This window comes from Pestalotiopsis fici, assembly GCF_000516985.1.
Source record: "Pestalotiopsis fici W106-1 unplaced genomic scaffold PFICI_Scf_2, whole genome shotgun sequence".
NCBI classification, from domain to species: Eukaryota; Fungi; Ascomycota; class Sordariomycetes; order Amphisphaeriales; family Sporocadaceae; genus Pestalotiopsis; species Pestalotiopsis fici.
In genome coordinates this window covers 1937878-1955217 of record NW_006917092.1, presented here as the reverse complement: position 1 = coordinate 1955217, position 17340 = coordinate 1937878, and the positions used below count along the sequence as shown (strand labels likewise).

The 17340-nt window shown below is 49.7% G+C and overlaps 6 protein-coding genes across 6 annotated transcripts; 2 read left to right on the top strand and 4 right to left on the bottom strand.

The window, feature by feature from the left end:
• Positions 1–250: 250 nt before the first annotated feature.
• PFICI_02806 (uncharacterized protein) lies at positions 251–1992 on the bottom strand (the record flags this gene model as incomplete). Its single annotated transcript, XM_007831387.1, has 4 exons — positions 251–1409; positions 1477–1730; positions 1793–1809; positions 1911–1992. The coding sequence occupies 4 exons, from the start codon at positions 1990–1992 to the stop codon at positions 251–253; spliced, it is 1512 nt and encodes a 503-aa protein (XP_007829578.1).
• Positions 1993–7674: 5682 nt separating this feature from the next.
• On the bottom strand, positions 7675–8792 carry PFICI_02805 (uncharacterized protein; the record flags this gene model as incomplete). Its single annotated transcript, XM_007831386.1, has 5 exons — positions 7675–7738; positions 7812–8039; positions 8098–8203; positions 8269–8429; positions 8614–8792. 5 exons carry the CDS (start codon positions 8790–8792, stop codon positions 7675–7677), a joined length of 738 nt encoding a protein of 245 aa, XP_007829577.1.
• Positions 8793–9539: 747 nt separating this feature from the next.
• On the top strand, positions 9540–10001 carry PFICI_02804 (uncharacterized protein; the record flags this gene model as incomplete). The annotated part of the gene is made up of 1 exon (XM_007831385.1): positions 9540–10001. The coding sequence occupies one exon, from the start codon at positions 9540–9542 to the stop codon at positions 9999–10001; it is 462 nt and encodes a 153-aa protein (XP_007829576.1).
• A 98-nt stretch (positions 10002–10099) lies between these two features.
• On the top strand, positions 10100–10558 carry PFICI_02803 (uncharacterized protein; the record flags this gene model as incomplete). Its single annotated transcript, XM_007831384.1, has 2 exons — positions 10100–10294; positions 10364–10558. The coding sequence occupies 2 exons, from the start codon at positions 10100–10102 to the stop codon at positions 10556–10558; spliced, it is 390 nt and encodes a 129-aa protein (XP_007829575.1).
• A 389-nt stretch (positions 10559–10947) lies between these two features.
• Positions 10948–11508, bottom strand: PFICI_02802 (uncharacterized protein; the record flags this gene model as incomplete). The annotated part of the gene is made up of 1 exon (XM_007831383.1): positions 10948–11508. The coding sequence occupies one exon, from the start codon at positions 11506–11508 to the stop codon at positions 10948–10950; it is 561 nt and encodes a 186-aa protein (XP_007829574.1).
• A 1208-nt stretch (positions 11509–12716) lies between these two features.
• PFICI_02801 (uncharacterized protein) lies at positions 12717–14497 on the bottom strand (the record flags this gene model as incomplete). Its single annotated transcript, XM_007831382.1, has 2 exons — positions 12717–14414; positions 14474–14497. 2 exons carry the CDS (start codon positions 14495–14497, stop codon positions 12717–12719), a joined length of 1722 nt encoding a protein of 573 aa, XP_007829573.1.
• Positions 14498–17340: the final 2843 nt, after the last annotated feature.

The following is a 17340-nucleotide window of genomic DNA, read 5'->3' as shown; positions in this document are numbered from 1 at the left end:
TAGGAGGTGTCTGATGTGCTCTCACACTCTCCAGCTCCCGCAATTTTCGTTTATATCTCTCCTCGTTTCTAGTCGAGTGTATAAATATTATGATGCCGCGGTGACCATGTCCGGTAAGTATGATCGAATGATCACAGCTGAGTTTTGAACTAGCATATCTCCTAACAAATAGTCTCTCACTGGGTGTCTCTCCTGCCAAGAAAGGGAAGGACAGAGTAAACATTATCAACCACGGGTTCGATGCGCAGACTCAGCGCACAATAGCGACCTCTTCCCGTATGGTCATTTCTCCCTCTGCACTTCTCTCTAGGACAAAGCACCGTTCGGCAAATATCCCACGTGCGTTCTGCGCCCGCCATGCCTCACCGAGTCGCCGGACCAGGTGGCGTTTCCAGCCCCCGACGTTGATGGTGATGGAGCGCCACGGGATGGTACCGGTCTTGTCCCGAACCAGCGACTGCCAGATGCGGACGGCGGCATCGTAATCGCGGTCCACGTCGGGATGAACGACCTCAAAGGCGCGGAGCACCGTCTGGACGTGCAGGGTCAGGGTGTGGAGACGCGGAAAGCCGCACAGGGCCCGGACAAAGAGGACCGGGTCACAGTAGGTGGTGTCCATGTCGAGCTCGAGTGTATGCAAGTCGACGAGCTGCTGAGAAAGTGCGGCGAGGTCGCCTTGCCACATGGTGGGACACCGGTGGTCGTCTTCGCCAAAGCCGACGTGGTCGCGGAACCGCAGGACGCGCAGGGAGTTCGCGTGGGCCGAGAGAGCGTCTATGGGGAAGCTTTGTGTGTGGCAGGTAATTTGCAGGTTCTGGAGCGCCTTGATCTTCTTGATCAGTATATATAGCCCCCGAGTTGCGTCCTGACGTCGATCCGCAAGATGGGCACTAAAGTCGTCGCACTGTAAAGTATGGAGATCGGCCAGGTCTTCAAAGGGAATGGATCTCAAGAACTCAAAAATAGGAACATCAATGAGCTTGAGTAGGCGAATGCGAGAAAAGTCCCAGTATTCCTCCACTTCTTCTGCAGAGTGATTCCAGTCATATGAGCGTAGCACAAGCTCCTTGAAGGCGGGCAAAGGCTCTCCATCTGCAAAGGAGAATCGAGTGCCCTGGCCTCTATCTTGGTAGACAAATGTTTCGAGATTTGTAGACCGCGTGATAAGTTGTCTTAGCGACTCCAGCCTATTCGTTAGTGGAGGTGCTGGGCTGGCAAGCTTTAGTGATGTGAGTGCGTTGGTTGGTATCCCTCTCAAATAAGCGTCTTGCTGGTCGGATGAGAAATTTCGGAGCGGCAAATCATCGATGTAGAGTTTGGTCCTGTTCCGTTGAATGTGGTGAGCACTGATGACGTCTGCTGGCATCCAAAAATCTCCAACATGAAAATCCGCCCCAACATAGGTCCACCTGCCATGATCATAGTCAGTTTGATTCTTGAATGATATAAACAACGGAATTGAATGGCGAGTTTCACCTGACTGTTAATAATCTATGTATACGGTCTAATAACCGCTTCATATTCCGTGGATCAAGGTCACTACGAGCCTCCACATGCCGGGTATGTTTAAAGACCTTGTCTAGGGCGTCAGGGAGATGAGTCTGCGCTTGAGGAGCGATAATGAGATCGTTCAAGCAAAGATACTCATATTTGATTGGTGTAATGATGGCGTCAAACCTCCTGGACAGCAGACGGGCAACCGCCAGAGACCTTGTGTCGATGGCGCGGAGCTATAAGATTGAGTCAGCATGGGTATTCGTAGATTAGGATAATTCAGCGTTGATGAAAGCACTCTAGTATCCCACTTGCCTGTTCGAATATAAGAGCCAAGAGCTCAGAGCTCAAATCGTTCATCGACCACGTTTGTCTTGGTTGCTCAAGACTCAAGTTGGTCGCCATCCGTATATTACCATTACCGATGTGCAAGTCGAGCTTCTGAGGAACGAGGGAGAAAAGAGAAGGAGGCTGACACAAGACCTGTGTTGGGGCCATTGTGACGTTATGAGAAGAGGAGGAGGAGGAAGAAGTGGATTTTCTTCTGGCTGATTCGAGATCTCGGGTATTACCATGCGCTCGAAGCGAGAAGCGGTGCTGTTGCTGCGGTGGACATGCAAGTTGTCAAGACGGGAGGGATGGGATCCAGCAGCAGCAGCAGCAGCACACGACGACGACGACAACGCGGCCGTCCCAGCTGCAGTCGGCACGATTATGCAACATTCATCGGAGAATAAAGCTTGACAGCGGGCAGCGGCGCAGGAGCGGGCAAGGTATATACAAGGTATACTCTCCTTTCTTGCCCGGTTCGGTTGCGGGACGTGACCCAGGACCACCACGCACGGGAGCGGAGAGCGAAGAAGAAGATCTACTTCCTAGCGTGTTGGCTGGAGCCGGACGCGCCTCTTTCTGGAAATGAAAGAACAACTAAACCCGTTGCGGTGAATGTCACGAAGAAGTCAACCCCCAATACGTACGTGAGGATCTTCTTCTTCTTTTTCTTCTTGCTTCTTGAGAGCCACAAAAGAGAAACAAGTTGCAAATGCGCAAGGACGGGTGGCCACGGACGGATCAGCCGATGCAGGAGGTTGTCACCGGGATAGCCTGAAGATCGATCAAAGATGAAAAAGGTATACTCAGCGGACTGGCCAGGGCAGCGAGATGAATCCTGAATCTAGCGGCAGCGGCCGCAGCAGTAAGACGATAGAAGAAGACGGTGAGAATGGAGAGCGGTAAAGACAGAATACAAAAGTAATATATGTCCCCAAGAGGAAAGAGAGACGAGACACTAAAGAGCAGAATAGGACGGATATACAAAGACTATGGCCGCACCGGGGCGCAATGACAACAATCGACGGTGAAAGAAACAACAGTCACTTATCCGCTAGACGCTTGCTCTCTTACTGGGACTAATAATAAAAGAGCGCCGGGGCGACAGAAGAGCAGACGAACCAGTCGCAAGGACCCAAAATCCGGTACATAATCTGATTCATGCAAACTTCTCACGTAGAGAAGTAACAACAGGGCGGCCCATCTCATCTTTCACAGGGCGAGTCCGGGTCAAGGCTAGGTAGATGGCATCCTCATGCCACGACGGGGATAGTAATAAGTTGGGGGGGACATTGACTCGGAGGACGGGACAACAATAGCATACTCTCAACCAGGGACAAGAAGGAACCAACAGGGCATACCTACTATGTACAGACAGGCACACGAACGGACGGACACAGACACAGACCAGATCCAGTCCAGCTAACGGCCGGAAGCGCTGCAGCCCATGGAGATGGCTACGCTACAGTACTGTGGTATGTACGAAATCTAAGTATGGAGTCATGACCCATGGAGAGCAACAGCAGCAGCAGAAACCATGAAGTAAAAAAAAAAACCATGTGCTAGACTTCTGTGTTCGTAGTTAGACTACCGACCCGGGAAGATGGGGCGGACAGGGGGGGAGCCCAGACAGGCATCAATCCGCTTGGCGATCCATAGTTCCACGAAGGGCGAAGACTGCGAAAAGAAGAGGGCACCGTCCGTCCGTCGGTCCGTCCGCGCATCGAATCGCGATGAATGATGATGATGCCCTGGCCTGTCCTGCGTTCGTATGTCCATCCCAAATGAGGAGCGTGCTGAGAGGGTAAGGCGTGCGCTTGTTTCAATTGACAGCAAAGGCCCGAAGGTGCAACGGCGTTTTGCTGACTTGTTTGAGACAGTTTGCGCGAAAAGAAGAGGGTGGGAGGGTGAGAAAAGTGCCTGTCAAAAAAAAAAAGTCATTTTTTTGCTTGGTCCTGGAGTGGACGAGGATGGATGGAATTTGAGGACCCATTCGCAAAGTTCGCCCAAAAAGGGTTGGCCTAGTCTGGCACTCTGCCGAGCGTTCGGGAAGGAATGATCCACTTCTACTAGGTATGTGCTAGCTAGTGTGGAACCGCCAGGGGATTGGGGGAGCTGCAATACTAAAAATTGAAGTTTAGGTTAGGTAGTCCCAGCTACTACTTACTACCTGTTGTAAAAGTCAGGTTACCTAGCAGCCTTGTAAGTAATGTACATACATACATATATGCGGATGGAAGGGGGGTTCCAACCGCTAACAAACAACATCCCCATCCCCCCCCTCCCTCTTTCCCTCCATTCTGAAGCGCCGCAAGACTCAAGGAGGGAAATAAACATGAGATGACGGGTGTGAATCAAGTAGAAGCTGGTCAATAGCATGTGGGATGGAGGGGATAATTACATCTATTTCGGTCGTCTCGATGAACCATCTATATTCCCTTGTGCTGTTTGACTGTTTGCACTTTGGATAAAAATAGTACCACTCATACATATCCCATGTCATTGATACTCTTTATATTCTGTACGTATTGCGGTTAATACCTCGTAAGCAAATCACTTGCAATCTGGATAAGGCAGTAAGACAGCCGACTGAAAGCGAATCACTCTGCAGATGAAACTTGCATATGATCGACATTTTCTTGTTAATTTGTCATCATTCACTTGAGAGACAGACCATAGACACCACTTACAATTCACTTACAATTCGGTACTCATTATGGGTATTCCACTAAAAGGCTACGGTCAAGCTCAACGGCGTCGAATTAAAAGAAAAATCTCCGCAAATGGGGCACAATGCGAAAGGAAGGATTGATAAACCCACCGATTCACGATTCCTTTTCATCGACAGTAAGATGGCGATCGACTAAATACACAAGACCACTATCATGATACTCATTGCCTGCTTGCCTACTTTTGTCCATGTATGCATGCATATGCATCGAGTCCGTCCCTGTACCACGTATGACAGGAAACCCCCCTCCCCGTACCGCCGCACCCAGCCCGCGCTGTGGGTTTGAACGTGGACGTGGATGTTTGGAGAGGCTGACTGAACCTGCATATCAGAAGACGAGGTGGAGACCAAGTAACTGACAGCCCACCCCCCCTGGCTCCCAACTTGAAACCAATCGCAACTAAGCAAATTGCTTCTCGCTACGGGCACTTGTTCTTCTCGGAAGGGTTCTTTGAACCCCAGGGTATTTGTCCCGTTTGATGAAGACATAGATTATGAGGAGGGGGAAAGGGGGAAAAAAAAAAACAGTATGAAACATCAGATACTTGTGGCTCTCGCTACCGACAATCGGAAAACAGCCCACTGTTTCTCTCGTCTATCCAATCGAAGACTCCTCAGACAAACATTTTACTCATCTGTCTGATCTGCCAGCACACCGGCGACGACCGCGATGACCCTAGACAAAACTTGTTCTATTATCATGGAGCTTGTCAATGTTGGAAACGAATGAACCTGATTACTGAGCCGAGCGGATGAACACTTTGGTCCGAGAAGTCCCAAACACTTGCGACCGAAACCTTAAGCAATGATTCTCGCTACTATATTCCCTTGTCCTTGGCGCATATGCACACGCGTTCTGTATCTTCAGTTGCTCTCCGCCTGTCCATCTGTCTGATTAGTCTGGCGAAAGCATCAAATCTGGGATTAATTCCGATCCTATACAGAGACAGAACTGAACGGCGATCTCAAGGGTTGTGTTTCGTCTTCATGCAGTGTATCGTGCTAGATACTGTGGTATTGGATACCCATGACACAGAACATGATAAAAAGCCATCGAATTTTATTTTCCCCATCACATAGTGTTTTTGTTTCACAAGCCTGTACAACACGATGATGCAGGTCTGTACACCGGCAGTCGTTTCCCTTGGAGTTCCTCTAGTGACATCTTCATGGCTGTGCTCTCATGTCCTACTACTTGAGGAAACCAGTTCGGGACAACCTCTACGAACTCATCTCCATATCTGGCGAGGTGGCTTACGGAAGCCGTTTTTGGCGGGGCTCACACTAAAATAAGGACACGGATATCCAAGTTTATCTGGTCGCCCAGTATGAGCAGCACGACTTGAGATGATCTGAGATGATCCAGACCCACCAGGCAAGCAAGATGTGTTGGCAAGGTGAAAAACGTTGTGTAATGAGCCACCAAACGTTATCAGGGGACACAACTCAAGGAACCCGCGTGGGTGGCTTGCATACATGCTTGAAGACTACACAAGGCGACAAGCCACTCTGACACTGATGACTTGCACGCCATTCAATTTAGCGGTACAGATTTGCGACACGCAGCTACAATACACACCCAGTGACAAACTCTTTTTTGAAAGTTTCTTCGCCATTGGTGACAGCGGTGAACATGCAGCAGCCGGTATTACGAGCCACACACCTCCACTTGCTGCTCCTGGCCAAACAAGGCAGAATCTGGGGGTGGCTTCTTCGTGCTCGTATACTTCGTATAATTCGTATTGCGGATACTGCTGGATTTTTTTATTTTTTTTTTGCTCAATTAAAAAAATAGAAACAAAAAAGCAACCGAATCGCATTGAAAGCTGAATGTGGAAAATGAGAATAGGAAAATCCCAAGGTTAGCTATTTCGCTATTTCGCCAGCCACAAAACCTCCAAGAACGGTTACCGATCTTCAATAGTCGGTATATAGAACCCGTCCGAGAAAGCCTATGCTAGGTAGGACCCAATCGCATCTCTTTCGAAACAAAAAGGTGAGATGACAAGAGACCTAGATGACCTAAACGACCCAGATAGCGTCGGACCCAAAATCGGCACTAAATCCAGCCACAAAGTCCGCACCCGTTGCTCCCGGTTCGCCGGCAATATCCAGAACGTTTTCTTTCCACTAGAATGTCGAAGCCAGTACCTTGGTAGTGGATGGGTGGATAGTAAACGGTGGATCCTCCCGGGACTCTTCACAGAATTCCCCGGTGTACGATATACTATGAAATGTAGGTAGATGAATGGCGAGTATGGGTAAACTCCACACGGTGGAAGCATCCTTATCCCAACTCTGTACGTGGCTTTCCAGGGAAGAGAAGGGAAAAAGAAAAAGAAAGAATAAAAGCTCATCGCCATGGATCCCCCAGTTGGCCAAACCCCCCTGCCTACATGTGTTGCAGTCTCGCAAGAATTTGCTTCCTTTTGGCATCCGGAGGGCTGGGCTGGAATAGCAGGTCCCGGTGGGCTGGAAGCGAAAAGGGCACGCCCCCGTCTAAACCGTTTATTGCCTGGTTGAGGTAGCATCGTGGCTTGCCTTGCCCGCTTCGCTGCTGCTGCTGCTGCTACTACTACTGTGAGTAATTGTTGGATGGGAAGCTGGGAGAGTAAAAAGAAAAAAAGAAGACTCGATAGAAAGCCTCGCTTAGAAAGTCTGGTCCTTGACCAAGATCGCGCTGTAGTCTATTTTCAGTACTCGGCGCGATTCGATAAGTCTTCTACCTAACTTGATAGTTGCCAAGCTCAGCCATTCAATGTTACCTAGCTTCCACATGTTGCGTAGCATAGCGAATCTTATTGAGCCCTTTCTAAGATGATTCGATAATTCCGTGTGCGGGATCGAGGACAGACACGAAATATCGGATTTCTGGAGCCATTGGCGTTGGTAAATCTGTATGCATATATGTCACGACATAAAAAGCAGTGTATAATGCATTCTATGCGAGTATTTTGCACATATTCATCTTATCTCATGATCCCTCGAAACGAAAGACCATAAGGTTTCTTGGCGTCTGATTATTCTGCAACCGAGAGTTCCCTTCCAAGGTCTACGTAATGAGAAGGATTCCATGGTCATCACCTTGTCCAAATGCTACCAAAAGGAGAGTACAACCACTATGATACGACGAAAGCACCACCCAGTAAGATTGCGGGCTCATTGATATTGTGATGCTCATAGCTAAGCAGATCTCGTTAGCATGCCGCCCAACAATGGCCACAGTTGACCGTACTGGTGTTTTCATGCAACTGACCTTAGAGTACCAACACCACCGGCTTCTAGCAGAAATGCAGGGCCGTCGGGGAGAGTCTTGCCCACCCATCTCATTGCAAAGGCCCGGAGTATATGGCCATGGGCGACAACCAAGACATCACCGTGGTGTGCTGCTTCGCCCTTGGACTTGCCAATTACAGGTGCCTGCCATCTCTCACGGATGTCCTTGATCAGCCTGTCTACTCTCTCAGTGACCTGTTCCGGGCTCCTGTGTATGTCGTTGTCAGTTTGGTGATGCCGCAGGATCGGGCCAAGGGTAGACAAACTCGCCGCCGACACAGCCATCTCGCCAAATGTCCCAGTCGCGGTTTAGACCCTGCTTCTCCCGCTGATCTCTGATCTGAGCACTAGTTATGCCTTCATAGTCACCGTCTACAAATCCAAAGCGTTAGCAGCAGTGCCGTAGAAGGAGTTGACGTAGAAGGTGTCTTGCTTACAATCCCACTCCCGGATGTCTTCAGTGATCTCGACGCGCGCGTCACAGTCTGGGCCTCGACATTCAGGCTTATCACCATGCTCCTTCCATGGTAGAGGGTCCTTGATTCCTAGATTGAGCAGCTCAAAGGTTCGCTGAGCACGCGTGCGTGGGGATACATAACTAGGTTACCATCAGTTGAGACATTCTATATTTTCATGTACGTATAAACAAAAAGGGCAAACAGATTTCACTCTTCTATATCTCATGCTTTGCATCCTTGTTGGGAACTGTTCGGCAGATTCACATGTATATACTCTGCTGCCGTAGTCGGGAGATACATGATAACGAAAAAGTTTCTACTTACATATGTGCAAGCTGCTTCGGCACAATCAAACGGTCGTCACCCACGAGCGCTCTGCCGGTGGCCTGGACTCTTTTGACACCATTGGCCGTGAGAGGGATATCGCTAGTACCGGTGTGCCGGCCGTCCAAGGACCACTCGGTTTCGCCATGGCGGACAATAAAGACCCTCGGGGTTGTCATTGTAATGTTTCTCTCTCTCTCTATCTTGTCTTTATCGGCCAGCCTCGATTGACGAGTGCTTAAGCTTTTTCTCTCGAGGTGTGATCAGCAACTAGGACTTGATGCGCGACTTGAGACGCAGACTGTGTAGGAGTTCAGCCCCCTGCGTTGGTAACCTTGGCGCTTAGCTTGATCTGTCAGTTGGAGGAGACTATACGAGCGACGTGAAAACAATATACAGTCGCTAGGCACGAAACAGCTCTATGATGATTTTTTCAACGATGAGAAAGACCAAAGTGTAAGAAAAAGAAAGAAAGAGCAGAATAGTAGAGAGCGAAATAGAAGCGCGGGAATTTCGATCACTTGCGTAAATATCGTGTCCTAATAAGTGAGAACCAGGCCCGACTTACAACACAAGCCGGCAGCGGCGGGATTAGCTCAGCAACCTACCTACCTAACGAGAAAATACCTACCAAGCCAGCCAACCCCTCCCCCCCCACGCGAAACCACTGAGCAGTTTCAGGAAGTGATTGAAGCAGCAGCGCAGGGCCAATCGATAGCGAACCGAAGAAACATGAATCCAGAGAGATGAAATTTATCAGGATGATGAAGAATTTGACGGCTTTGACTTCTCTAATTTCCCTTCAGTTACAATCATAATCAATTTCCCCAAAAACCCATCGCGGACAAAAAGAACGCAACATTTTGTTTGTGCAATAATACATCCCTAGTACCAGCCAGCCAATACCTACGTCAGCGATAGTAATGATGCCCCCACTGGATCGCTTAATAAGGGCGCTGTCCTCGCCCGCCCGGATCGCTAGTTCCGGAACGAATTCCGCCTGGAGCAACCACAGCGCCGGCAAAGACGACGAATTTCTTCTCGGCGCTCTCGAGCTCCAACATCTACCGGGCAGCACCTCGACATCGATTGTTCCTCCAGCCATCAATTCGCGCTCAGCATCACCGGCTCCCTCTGAGGACACTGCCCAATCACCACCGCTTGCCATTCATCAACCCACCGGTTTGCCGGAACCTACATTACGCTTCCGGCACCGAGCCATTACGCGCTCCGACTCGTTCGACAGCACGTCGAGCGCGCAGAGCCGAAGCAGCAGTCGGAGCAGTCGCAGCACCGTGAGCAGCTACGGTGATGAAGTAGCGCGCAACAAGCGGCCCATCAAGACGAGACGGGAAAGCAAGTCCTGCTGGAGGGAGTACTGGGACTGAGTGAGAGGACAGCCCAGGCCAGCAAAGGAGGAATAAAGGCCGGCGAGCTCTTTTGAAATTATCCCAATCCGTCTTTCAGGAGAGCAAAATATCCCACCATGTCATCACAACCACCGCGCGGACCAAGAGTCAGGGGTGGACGGCCACGAGGACAACCGGGACCGACGCCCGTCGTGGCTCCCAAGGCGGTGCCCTCTACCAAGCGCATCGTATGGACGGTCGCCTTTGCCGCCGTTACGATCGTGGGTGCCATTTATGGCGCGGGACTAAAGACTCAACAAGAGTACAAAGCTGTATGTATTCCTTCTAAAGCATCTTTAAAGTGCAAGTATCAAAGTAATCATGACTAACTCTCTCTGCAGGAAAAGCAACAAATCATCGAGTCCACCACGGAAGACAGAATCAGCGACCTTGAAAATCGAAGGGCACTTCTAATGAATTCGCGGATGCCTCTGGAACGGAAATTGACTGCCCTGCAGGCCAGGATGAAGGCCAAAGAGGCCGAGGAGCAGGCCAAACAGGCTGCGGCACAAGTACCCGGGACCAACGCAAAGTGAGAGCGAGATGATGCGATCGGGGACATGAAATCACACATGGACCTCGATAATCGCCGAACTAGGGTTGCCCTGCATCTATTCAGGCCATTGCCACCAATCCTTAATCCATTACAGTGGAATCGAGGTGTAGAAGTTGTCGAGATCAAGTATCTGTCTAAAGCACGACACGACACGCCATGAAATAGCAACGCTCTGCGTCAGAAAATGCCTCCCATTGCCCAAACGGCTAGGAATATTACGGAGAAATCCGAGCACGCATACTATTGAGCGACAGGAAATCTGTACCATAACATTTAGAACCCTCTACCGCTGGGCACAAAGCCTACTTATGAGAAAAAGAAGAAGAATAAGTTTCCAACACCGTCTCCCAGTGATCCGAGATCTCAACGTCATTTATTGGCCTCCTCCTCCCTAGCCTGCCACTCCTCGCTCCTCTTTTTGAACTGCTCGTCCCCAAACTTGGCCATCCACCCCGCCACGTATGCGCTGTCGCACACCTCGTCGATCACCTCGATCCGCCGGCCCTCGGCGTCCATGGTGAGCATAAAGACAATATCATGCCGGTACGGCCCGTCGACCGTGTCGGCCTCGCCGCGGACGCGGAAGATGGTGGTGCGCGCCTCGACGTCGACGAACACGATGGGAGTGCTGGCATTACCAGCTACTTCTTCTTCTTCTTCTTCTTCTTTGCTGTTGGAAATTGAAGAAGAGGACCGGAATGACCCGGATCCGGTAAATCGGTAGTTGCGAAAGGCCCATTGCAAATTCGCCCACGACGCCACGGCCGTGTCATTGTCCGTAAACGTCAGATTCGGCACGCTGGGTCCAATGTGGTGAATGCATCTCGGGGCGCGGAGTCCCAATGCGGCAGACGGCGAAAATGGCTGCGTAAAGAGGGAGATGAACCTGTAGGTCGTGTCGAGGAGGGTCTGGCGGGATGGGGAAGACATGATAGCTAGACTATGTGGCGTGTTTGTCACGTTTCTGATATCGGCAGTCCTTTGTTTTTTTCGTCCGCGGCTTTGGGGTTGATTATGATCTTTCCTGGGCTCGAGATGCTTCCTCGAGCTTGCACTATCGGGATGAACCCCCTTGATCTTCTGTTCAAAGTCTCAGCTCCTTTTTCTTAGGCAGCATTTCCAATGGTTGAGCTGCTTCCGAGGCCAGAAAAGAGGGCGCTGGGCTTTTTTCAATGGGTTAGAAGTGCTACAAAGACGTAGTTTAAATAGTCGCGATATCGTCAGCGCCTGAATCATGGAAACAAACATATCATTTGGGAGAGAGAAAAGCTGAACATGTAGTGAAGACAATCTCGTCTATATACAGATGGGTGTGCAGGAGTAGTTGTCGATTAGAAATCGTTTTGATGTTTTGTCAGCTAATGCTACCTCCCAACAATTCCGCCAGTATCTCCACGGAACTCCACGGCGAGGAAGGCTTGCGTTGCGGCACTGGCTTGTCCATCAACGACTAGGTAGCGCTGGGCAGGACACGAACAGGGTAAGGTGGGCAGTTTTTGCGACAATAGAAAATGAAGAATAAACTAGTCACGACTTCATGGCAATGATTCAACAGGAGTACCTTTTAAGAAATATTTTTAGTCTTTTCTGAGAATAATAAATAGTCTGGTAACTACCTAACTTACTTGTGGCCAACTGCTGATGTCTCCATCCAGCCAGCACTCAAAACAAACACTAGACAACAAAACAAGGCACGCCCTATCGTCATCGAAACATTACACTCCTGAGTAATATCCTCCAACTCAAGATTAACCCAAGTGGTTTGCAGAATCGACGCATGAGGGTCCAGATGACAACTTGTCTAGGTCAAATAACATAAACCGATGCTGACTAGGTGGGAGACCGTGTTGTTGCATAGGCGTCGCTTGGTATTATGCATGGTTTTTCTTGCTGTTCAAAAGAGACTGCTTCATGTCGTCTTGCAAGTGATGCTAGACTTTGCTAGGATCCAAGCAGCTGTCGAAACCAAGAAATTAATGAAACTGGGGGGGTCCAAATCTCAGCGCCGATACAGCAGGCAAGTGATTTCCTTTCTCGCTTATAGGGAGAAGGCTAAATATTTCTTTGAAAGTCGTGCTGCTGAGTTGCCGAGCCTTAAGGAACATGAATCAAACCACAGAGGAGGTTCCACATCCAGCTCAAGACTCGTCCTTGGGGTCATGAACTCTTGGAATGGCTGGCGGGGGAGGTATGCCCCCGAAGAGTCGCTGCATTATTGTCTCCATACTCTCGTCCGCCATGGAGCTTTGGGGGTTCTGTGCAGACATTCTGTCTACTTCATCGAACAGCATTCTTAGGGTGGCCTCATTCTCTGTGGGGATCTTTTCTCCTTCCTCGGGACCTGGTTGCAGCTGAGAGCGTGCATTCCTAATCATAGCAAGAAATTCTTGGGCGTTTTCTTCTCTTCTCTTTTCGGGGCCCATTCCCAGCTGGAGGCGCTTATCCCTCAGCATGGTGAGAAATGTGTCCATTGACTTGTAGAGCTTTGGACACTTATTCCAAAGGGTATTGATATCCTTGTCGTGTGGTTGGATGTTTCCATCCTCAGCAGCGACACCAAAGCGATATCTCTCCGACGAGGACTCGTACCCAAACACAGTCGATGGTCGAATTGTATCGTTAAAGTTGACAGGAAGAACACCATTCCGATAGTACTTGCGGGCATCTTCAGCGTCAAGAGTATCATAGACAATGGAAGAAGCAAGCTTCTGGGTGCCGAGTGTGTCTGTCGTGGCTGGTGTGAAGGTATTGGATATCCGCGACGAACTTTCTTGATTTGTGATTCTTCCAAGCTCGCTGATAGCCTGCGGGAGAAAGGAACTGCCTTGGACGGAAGCCGAATCATCTGCCAAGGGCGCCGATCGTCTGGCTGTGGTTGACTGTTCGATATTGGTGGGTTTGTGTTGACGTAGACCTGGAGGACCGGCTGTTAGAGGACGAGGAGCTCCAGGGCCCTTGGATAGGATAGAGCTGTATGGAGAAGGATTGGCCCTCATCTCGGCTTCAACACTAGCATCCCACTCCATTATGCTGTTTCTGTTCCGAGTTGAAGGATCAGCAAGCTGTCGGGCAGACATGGTCTCTCGGGCACGAGACAATATTTTCTGAGCAGTTCTCTGTTGAGGATTCTCGTAAGATGCCAGGTTTGTCAACGTCTTGACGGACATCTGCTTCAGCGACTCATCCTCATTTGCGTCATCCTCAATGTCATCGATGAGGGCAGGCTCAGGAGAATCAATGCCGAAAGTCGTCATTACCGGTCCAACTTTCACCATCGGTTGGCCAGGGTTACCCATTCCATTCTCACTACGCTCAACGGAATCCTTTTCACCGGCTTCGAAGAGAGTTCTATACTCGCCCCAGTGACTTGTATTATCGACTGTCGAACGTGGAGGGCTGACTCTTGGGATTTGGGTTCTCGAGGGGGTGGGGTTTGTAGACAGAGGATTGGCTCTTGGGATTACCGATGGAACATTGACAGTTGGAGGACTGATAGCACGGTCCGTATTCTGCTGGAGAGGTGAGTACTGCAGAGGTGCGTCCTTCCACGCGTGGCTGAGATCCAAGGCATCGCCTTGAGCATTCCGGATTGTGATAGCTGCAGATCTGCGTACGGGCTTGGCAAACTGAGGTGTAGAGTTGGGGTTGACCAGAGAGCCTACAGTCGTGTACTTGGGGCCGTCCTTAATCTTGTCCGTGGCGGCGCGATCAATTTGGACAGAAGCAAAAGGATTAGGCTGAGGCTGAGGTGGAATATACATGGCTGTTTGGCGAGGCGGCGGCGTCGGCGTCGGCGTCGGCGTCGACGACTGGCCTAGAATTTGAGGGACCGAGGCCTGCGCTTTGAATCAGAATGAAACTGCGATGACAACTATAATGGATTGGCAGAGCTTACCCTTTGCTCGCGAGGCTGTGTCATTGTTGACGAGTCGCTTGGAGCTGGTGAGTGAAGAGGCCCCAGTGCTGGAGCGAAGAAAACGAATCCAAGTACCAAGTCAACTGCAACTAGGTGAATGAAGCGTGGGAAAAAATTGATGAGAACTATTTGGCGATGGAGATGATGGACCAGCAATGCGTCACCTCTCGGAAGTCGGAAGCTGAATGATTGATGGTCAAGAAAATGCAGTCGCAGTGTCAGAAGTGTCAGAAGAAGATGCTCGGTTTGATGGAACAAGAGGACAGAAATAATTAGATGCCCTGATTTTTGTTCATTCTGCGGTTGGCGGGTGAATCGACCAAGGCTCTTCAAACTTTTGTTGGGGAAGAGACAACAGGTCGGTCTATGGTCCTTTTCTGCCCGCCTTGTCGAGTATTTTCTGCCTGGATACCTAATGTCGAGGCCGTGGGCAGTCAGTTGCCAACTACCTTATTCTCTTGCATCGTTCTTTCCTTGGGTAGTGTGTTTCTCTTTACACCACATGCGTCCGTCGGTGCCCGCCCATCCAGGTCCTTCGGTGTTTCGAAGCTACTTGACAAACTTTGCAAGTCCAAGTTCAAGTTCAATTCTCTTTTCCGCGTTGAAAAGGTTTTGGTCGTCTCCGAAATTCTATTCACTGACTGCGTCGCCTGGGGTGATTATGTAAATACATTAGCAAGTCGCCAGATTCACTTGCACACTTTCTTCGGACAGAGCTCACTTGACGCAGCGCACACCGCTTGTAGCCATGCACCTTTCGCAATCAGAATCACCGCTTCTTCTTCCATTTTTCTGTTCTGCTAAACCATCTTCAATTCATCAGCCTCTTCTTTCAAATCAGATTCTAGGGAACTTTGGAATGGTTGTGTGTATGTGTATCGTTTTTGTCCCCCCTTAGCTTGGGTATCCAATCACGTTGTATTGTATCAAGAGGCACCAGGCAAATGAGACTAATTGCACCTACGTATTCAAGTGTCCAGTCGATGAAGCACCGGCCTCGGGTGCATTGAATTATTCAGTCGTGAGGCATATCAGCCTTCATTGTCTTTATCATTCAGGATTGCCCTCGATTCTATCCTGTTTCCCAGCGGCTAGTCCTTCTGATGTGATCAAACTTGGGAAGCATGGTGGCGCCAAGGAGCGTGCAGATGCCACCGTGCTTACGCTGGAGCTTGATCTTTTGGTCGCAGTCAAGCAACTTGGCTCGTGACAGGATAATCGATAACTCGAGTCTGGCCGTCAAGGAAACGCATGTTACGACGTGAGCGATAAAGACGGATCGTTACTCCTGGACGAGAACAGCAAGATTAGCAATGGGCCTTGCTTCTTCACAACTGGTGTTCACGGTACCACCACCCAAGGTCAAGATTCCTCGGGGCCTTTTTCGCCGGAATGCAGCCGATGGACTTTTCCCCTTTCCTAATCTCATTGCAAGCCTTGGAAGGGATACATGATATTAGAAATATTCAAATCGTTGTGTTCTCATCAAAGTTGCAGTTGTACAATCTGCAGGAGCTCTCTAATCTATCATAACTACGTGAACCATGGGCCGCTCCTGGCAAGAGAATTTTTTCAAGGGCATGGTTTTAGGTCAGAGTGCCAAGTTCAAGGAGGGAAAGCTCTGGAACAATTACCAAGACCTTCGACGGAGCCTACTTGATGACCACACCAACAGTGGGATCAGAATGGTTCCTCGCTATAGTCATAGACTTATACGAATTATACGAATAGTAGTATTCTATTGCCACATTGAGGGACGCAAACCCGCACCCCTGAGACTGTACGCGTAGATATCAGGGGTCCTTTTATGATCGCCATGCTTACAAAGAGGCTTACAAAGATTTTCCCCGGCCTAGTGGGTTGTTGAGGCGCAAACAACGGATGTGCCCAGGACGGAAGGAGTCAATTCAAGATCCCACAGCGAGATGAAGGCCTATGTAGGTAGTCATTCACAAGCTGAAGAGAGCTGATGAGGAAATAGTTTCAATTCATGGTGTAGAACCCCAAAGGTATGCCCACGTATCTACTTCTTTCGCTGTACTGTGCTCATCAATGGTTTATTTCTTCCGATTCCGTCGCTACCTACCTTAAAATATCGGTCTGGACAATATTACCTACATTAGCCTGCCAGTAACTACCTTAGCACGTACAGGCGTGGAGCCTGGACTACGTACACACGATAGACATTATATCATCTCGATCTGCAGGCAGCCAAGGAAGAATGATGATTTGTTTGGACACTCGCCCAGGACTGGAGACATCTATTGTGTTCTCGCCAGAAGATCGCCAGCTGACGTACGTATTCTCAGGTATGTCGAGCTGAAGCGGAATTCGTGCGCACGCGCTGCTTTCCTATCGTGTGAAAATAAAAAGATTTTGATTGATCTGCCTACTGCGGAAGACCTACCTACCTGAACTTTTTGATGCTGTACGTAAGGTATGTATGTACTGCCACAAACCGTCCGATGATAGATTGTCAGGGGCGGAACTATTTGACTTGGTGTGCCAAGAGACCTCGGGAATGACGTGGCCCTCCTATAATCATGTCACCCCGCAATGCGAGCCAAGCTCTTGTTCTTTGCATTCTTCTTGTGGTAATTATACTGATGCAGAGCAAGCGATTGATCTGTTCTCATGCCCATCGTCAAAATTTCCGAATAAGTCTAATTACTACACTAGGTTGGGTACTAGACCTAGGACCTAAGCATGGGACTCGTGTTGTCGTCGAGCGGTTTCAATAACGCGGGGGAAACCCCCCCGTCCGGCGTCTGTACGTACCAGGCTAGCAGCCCGTGGCCTCGCCTCGATTAATGGGTTTTACAGCCTGACAGGGTCCCCAAGGCCCA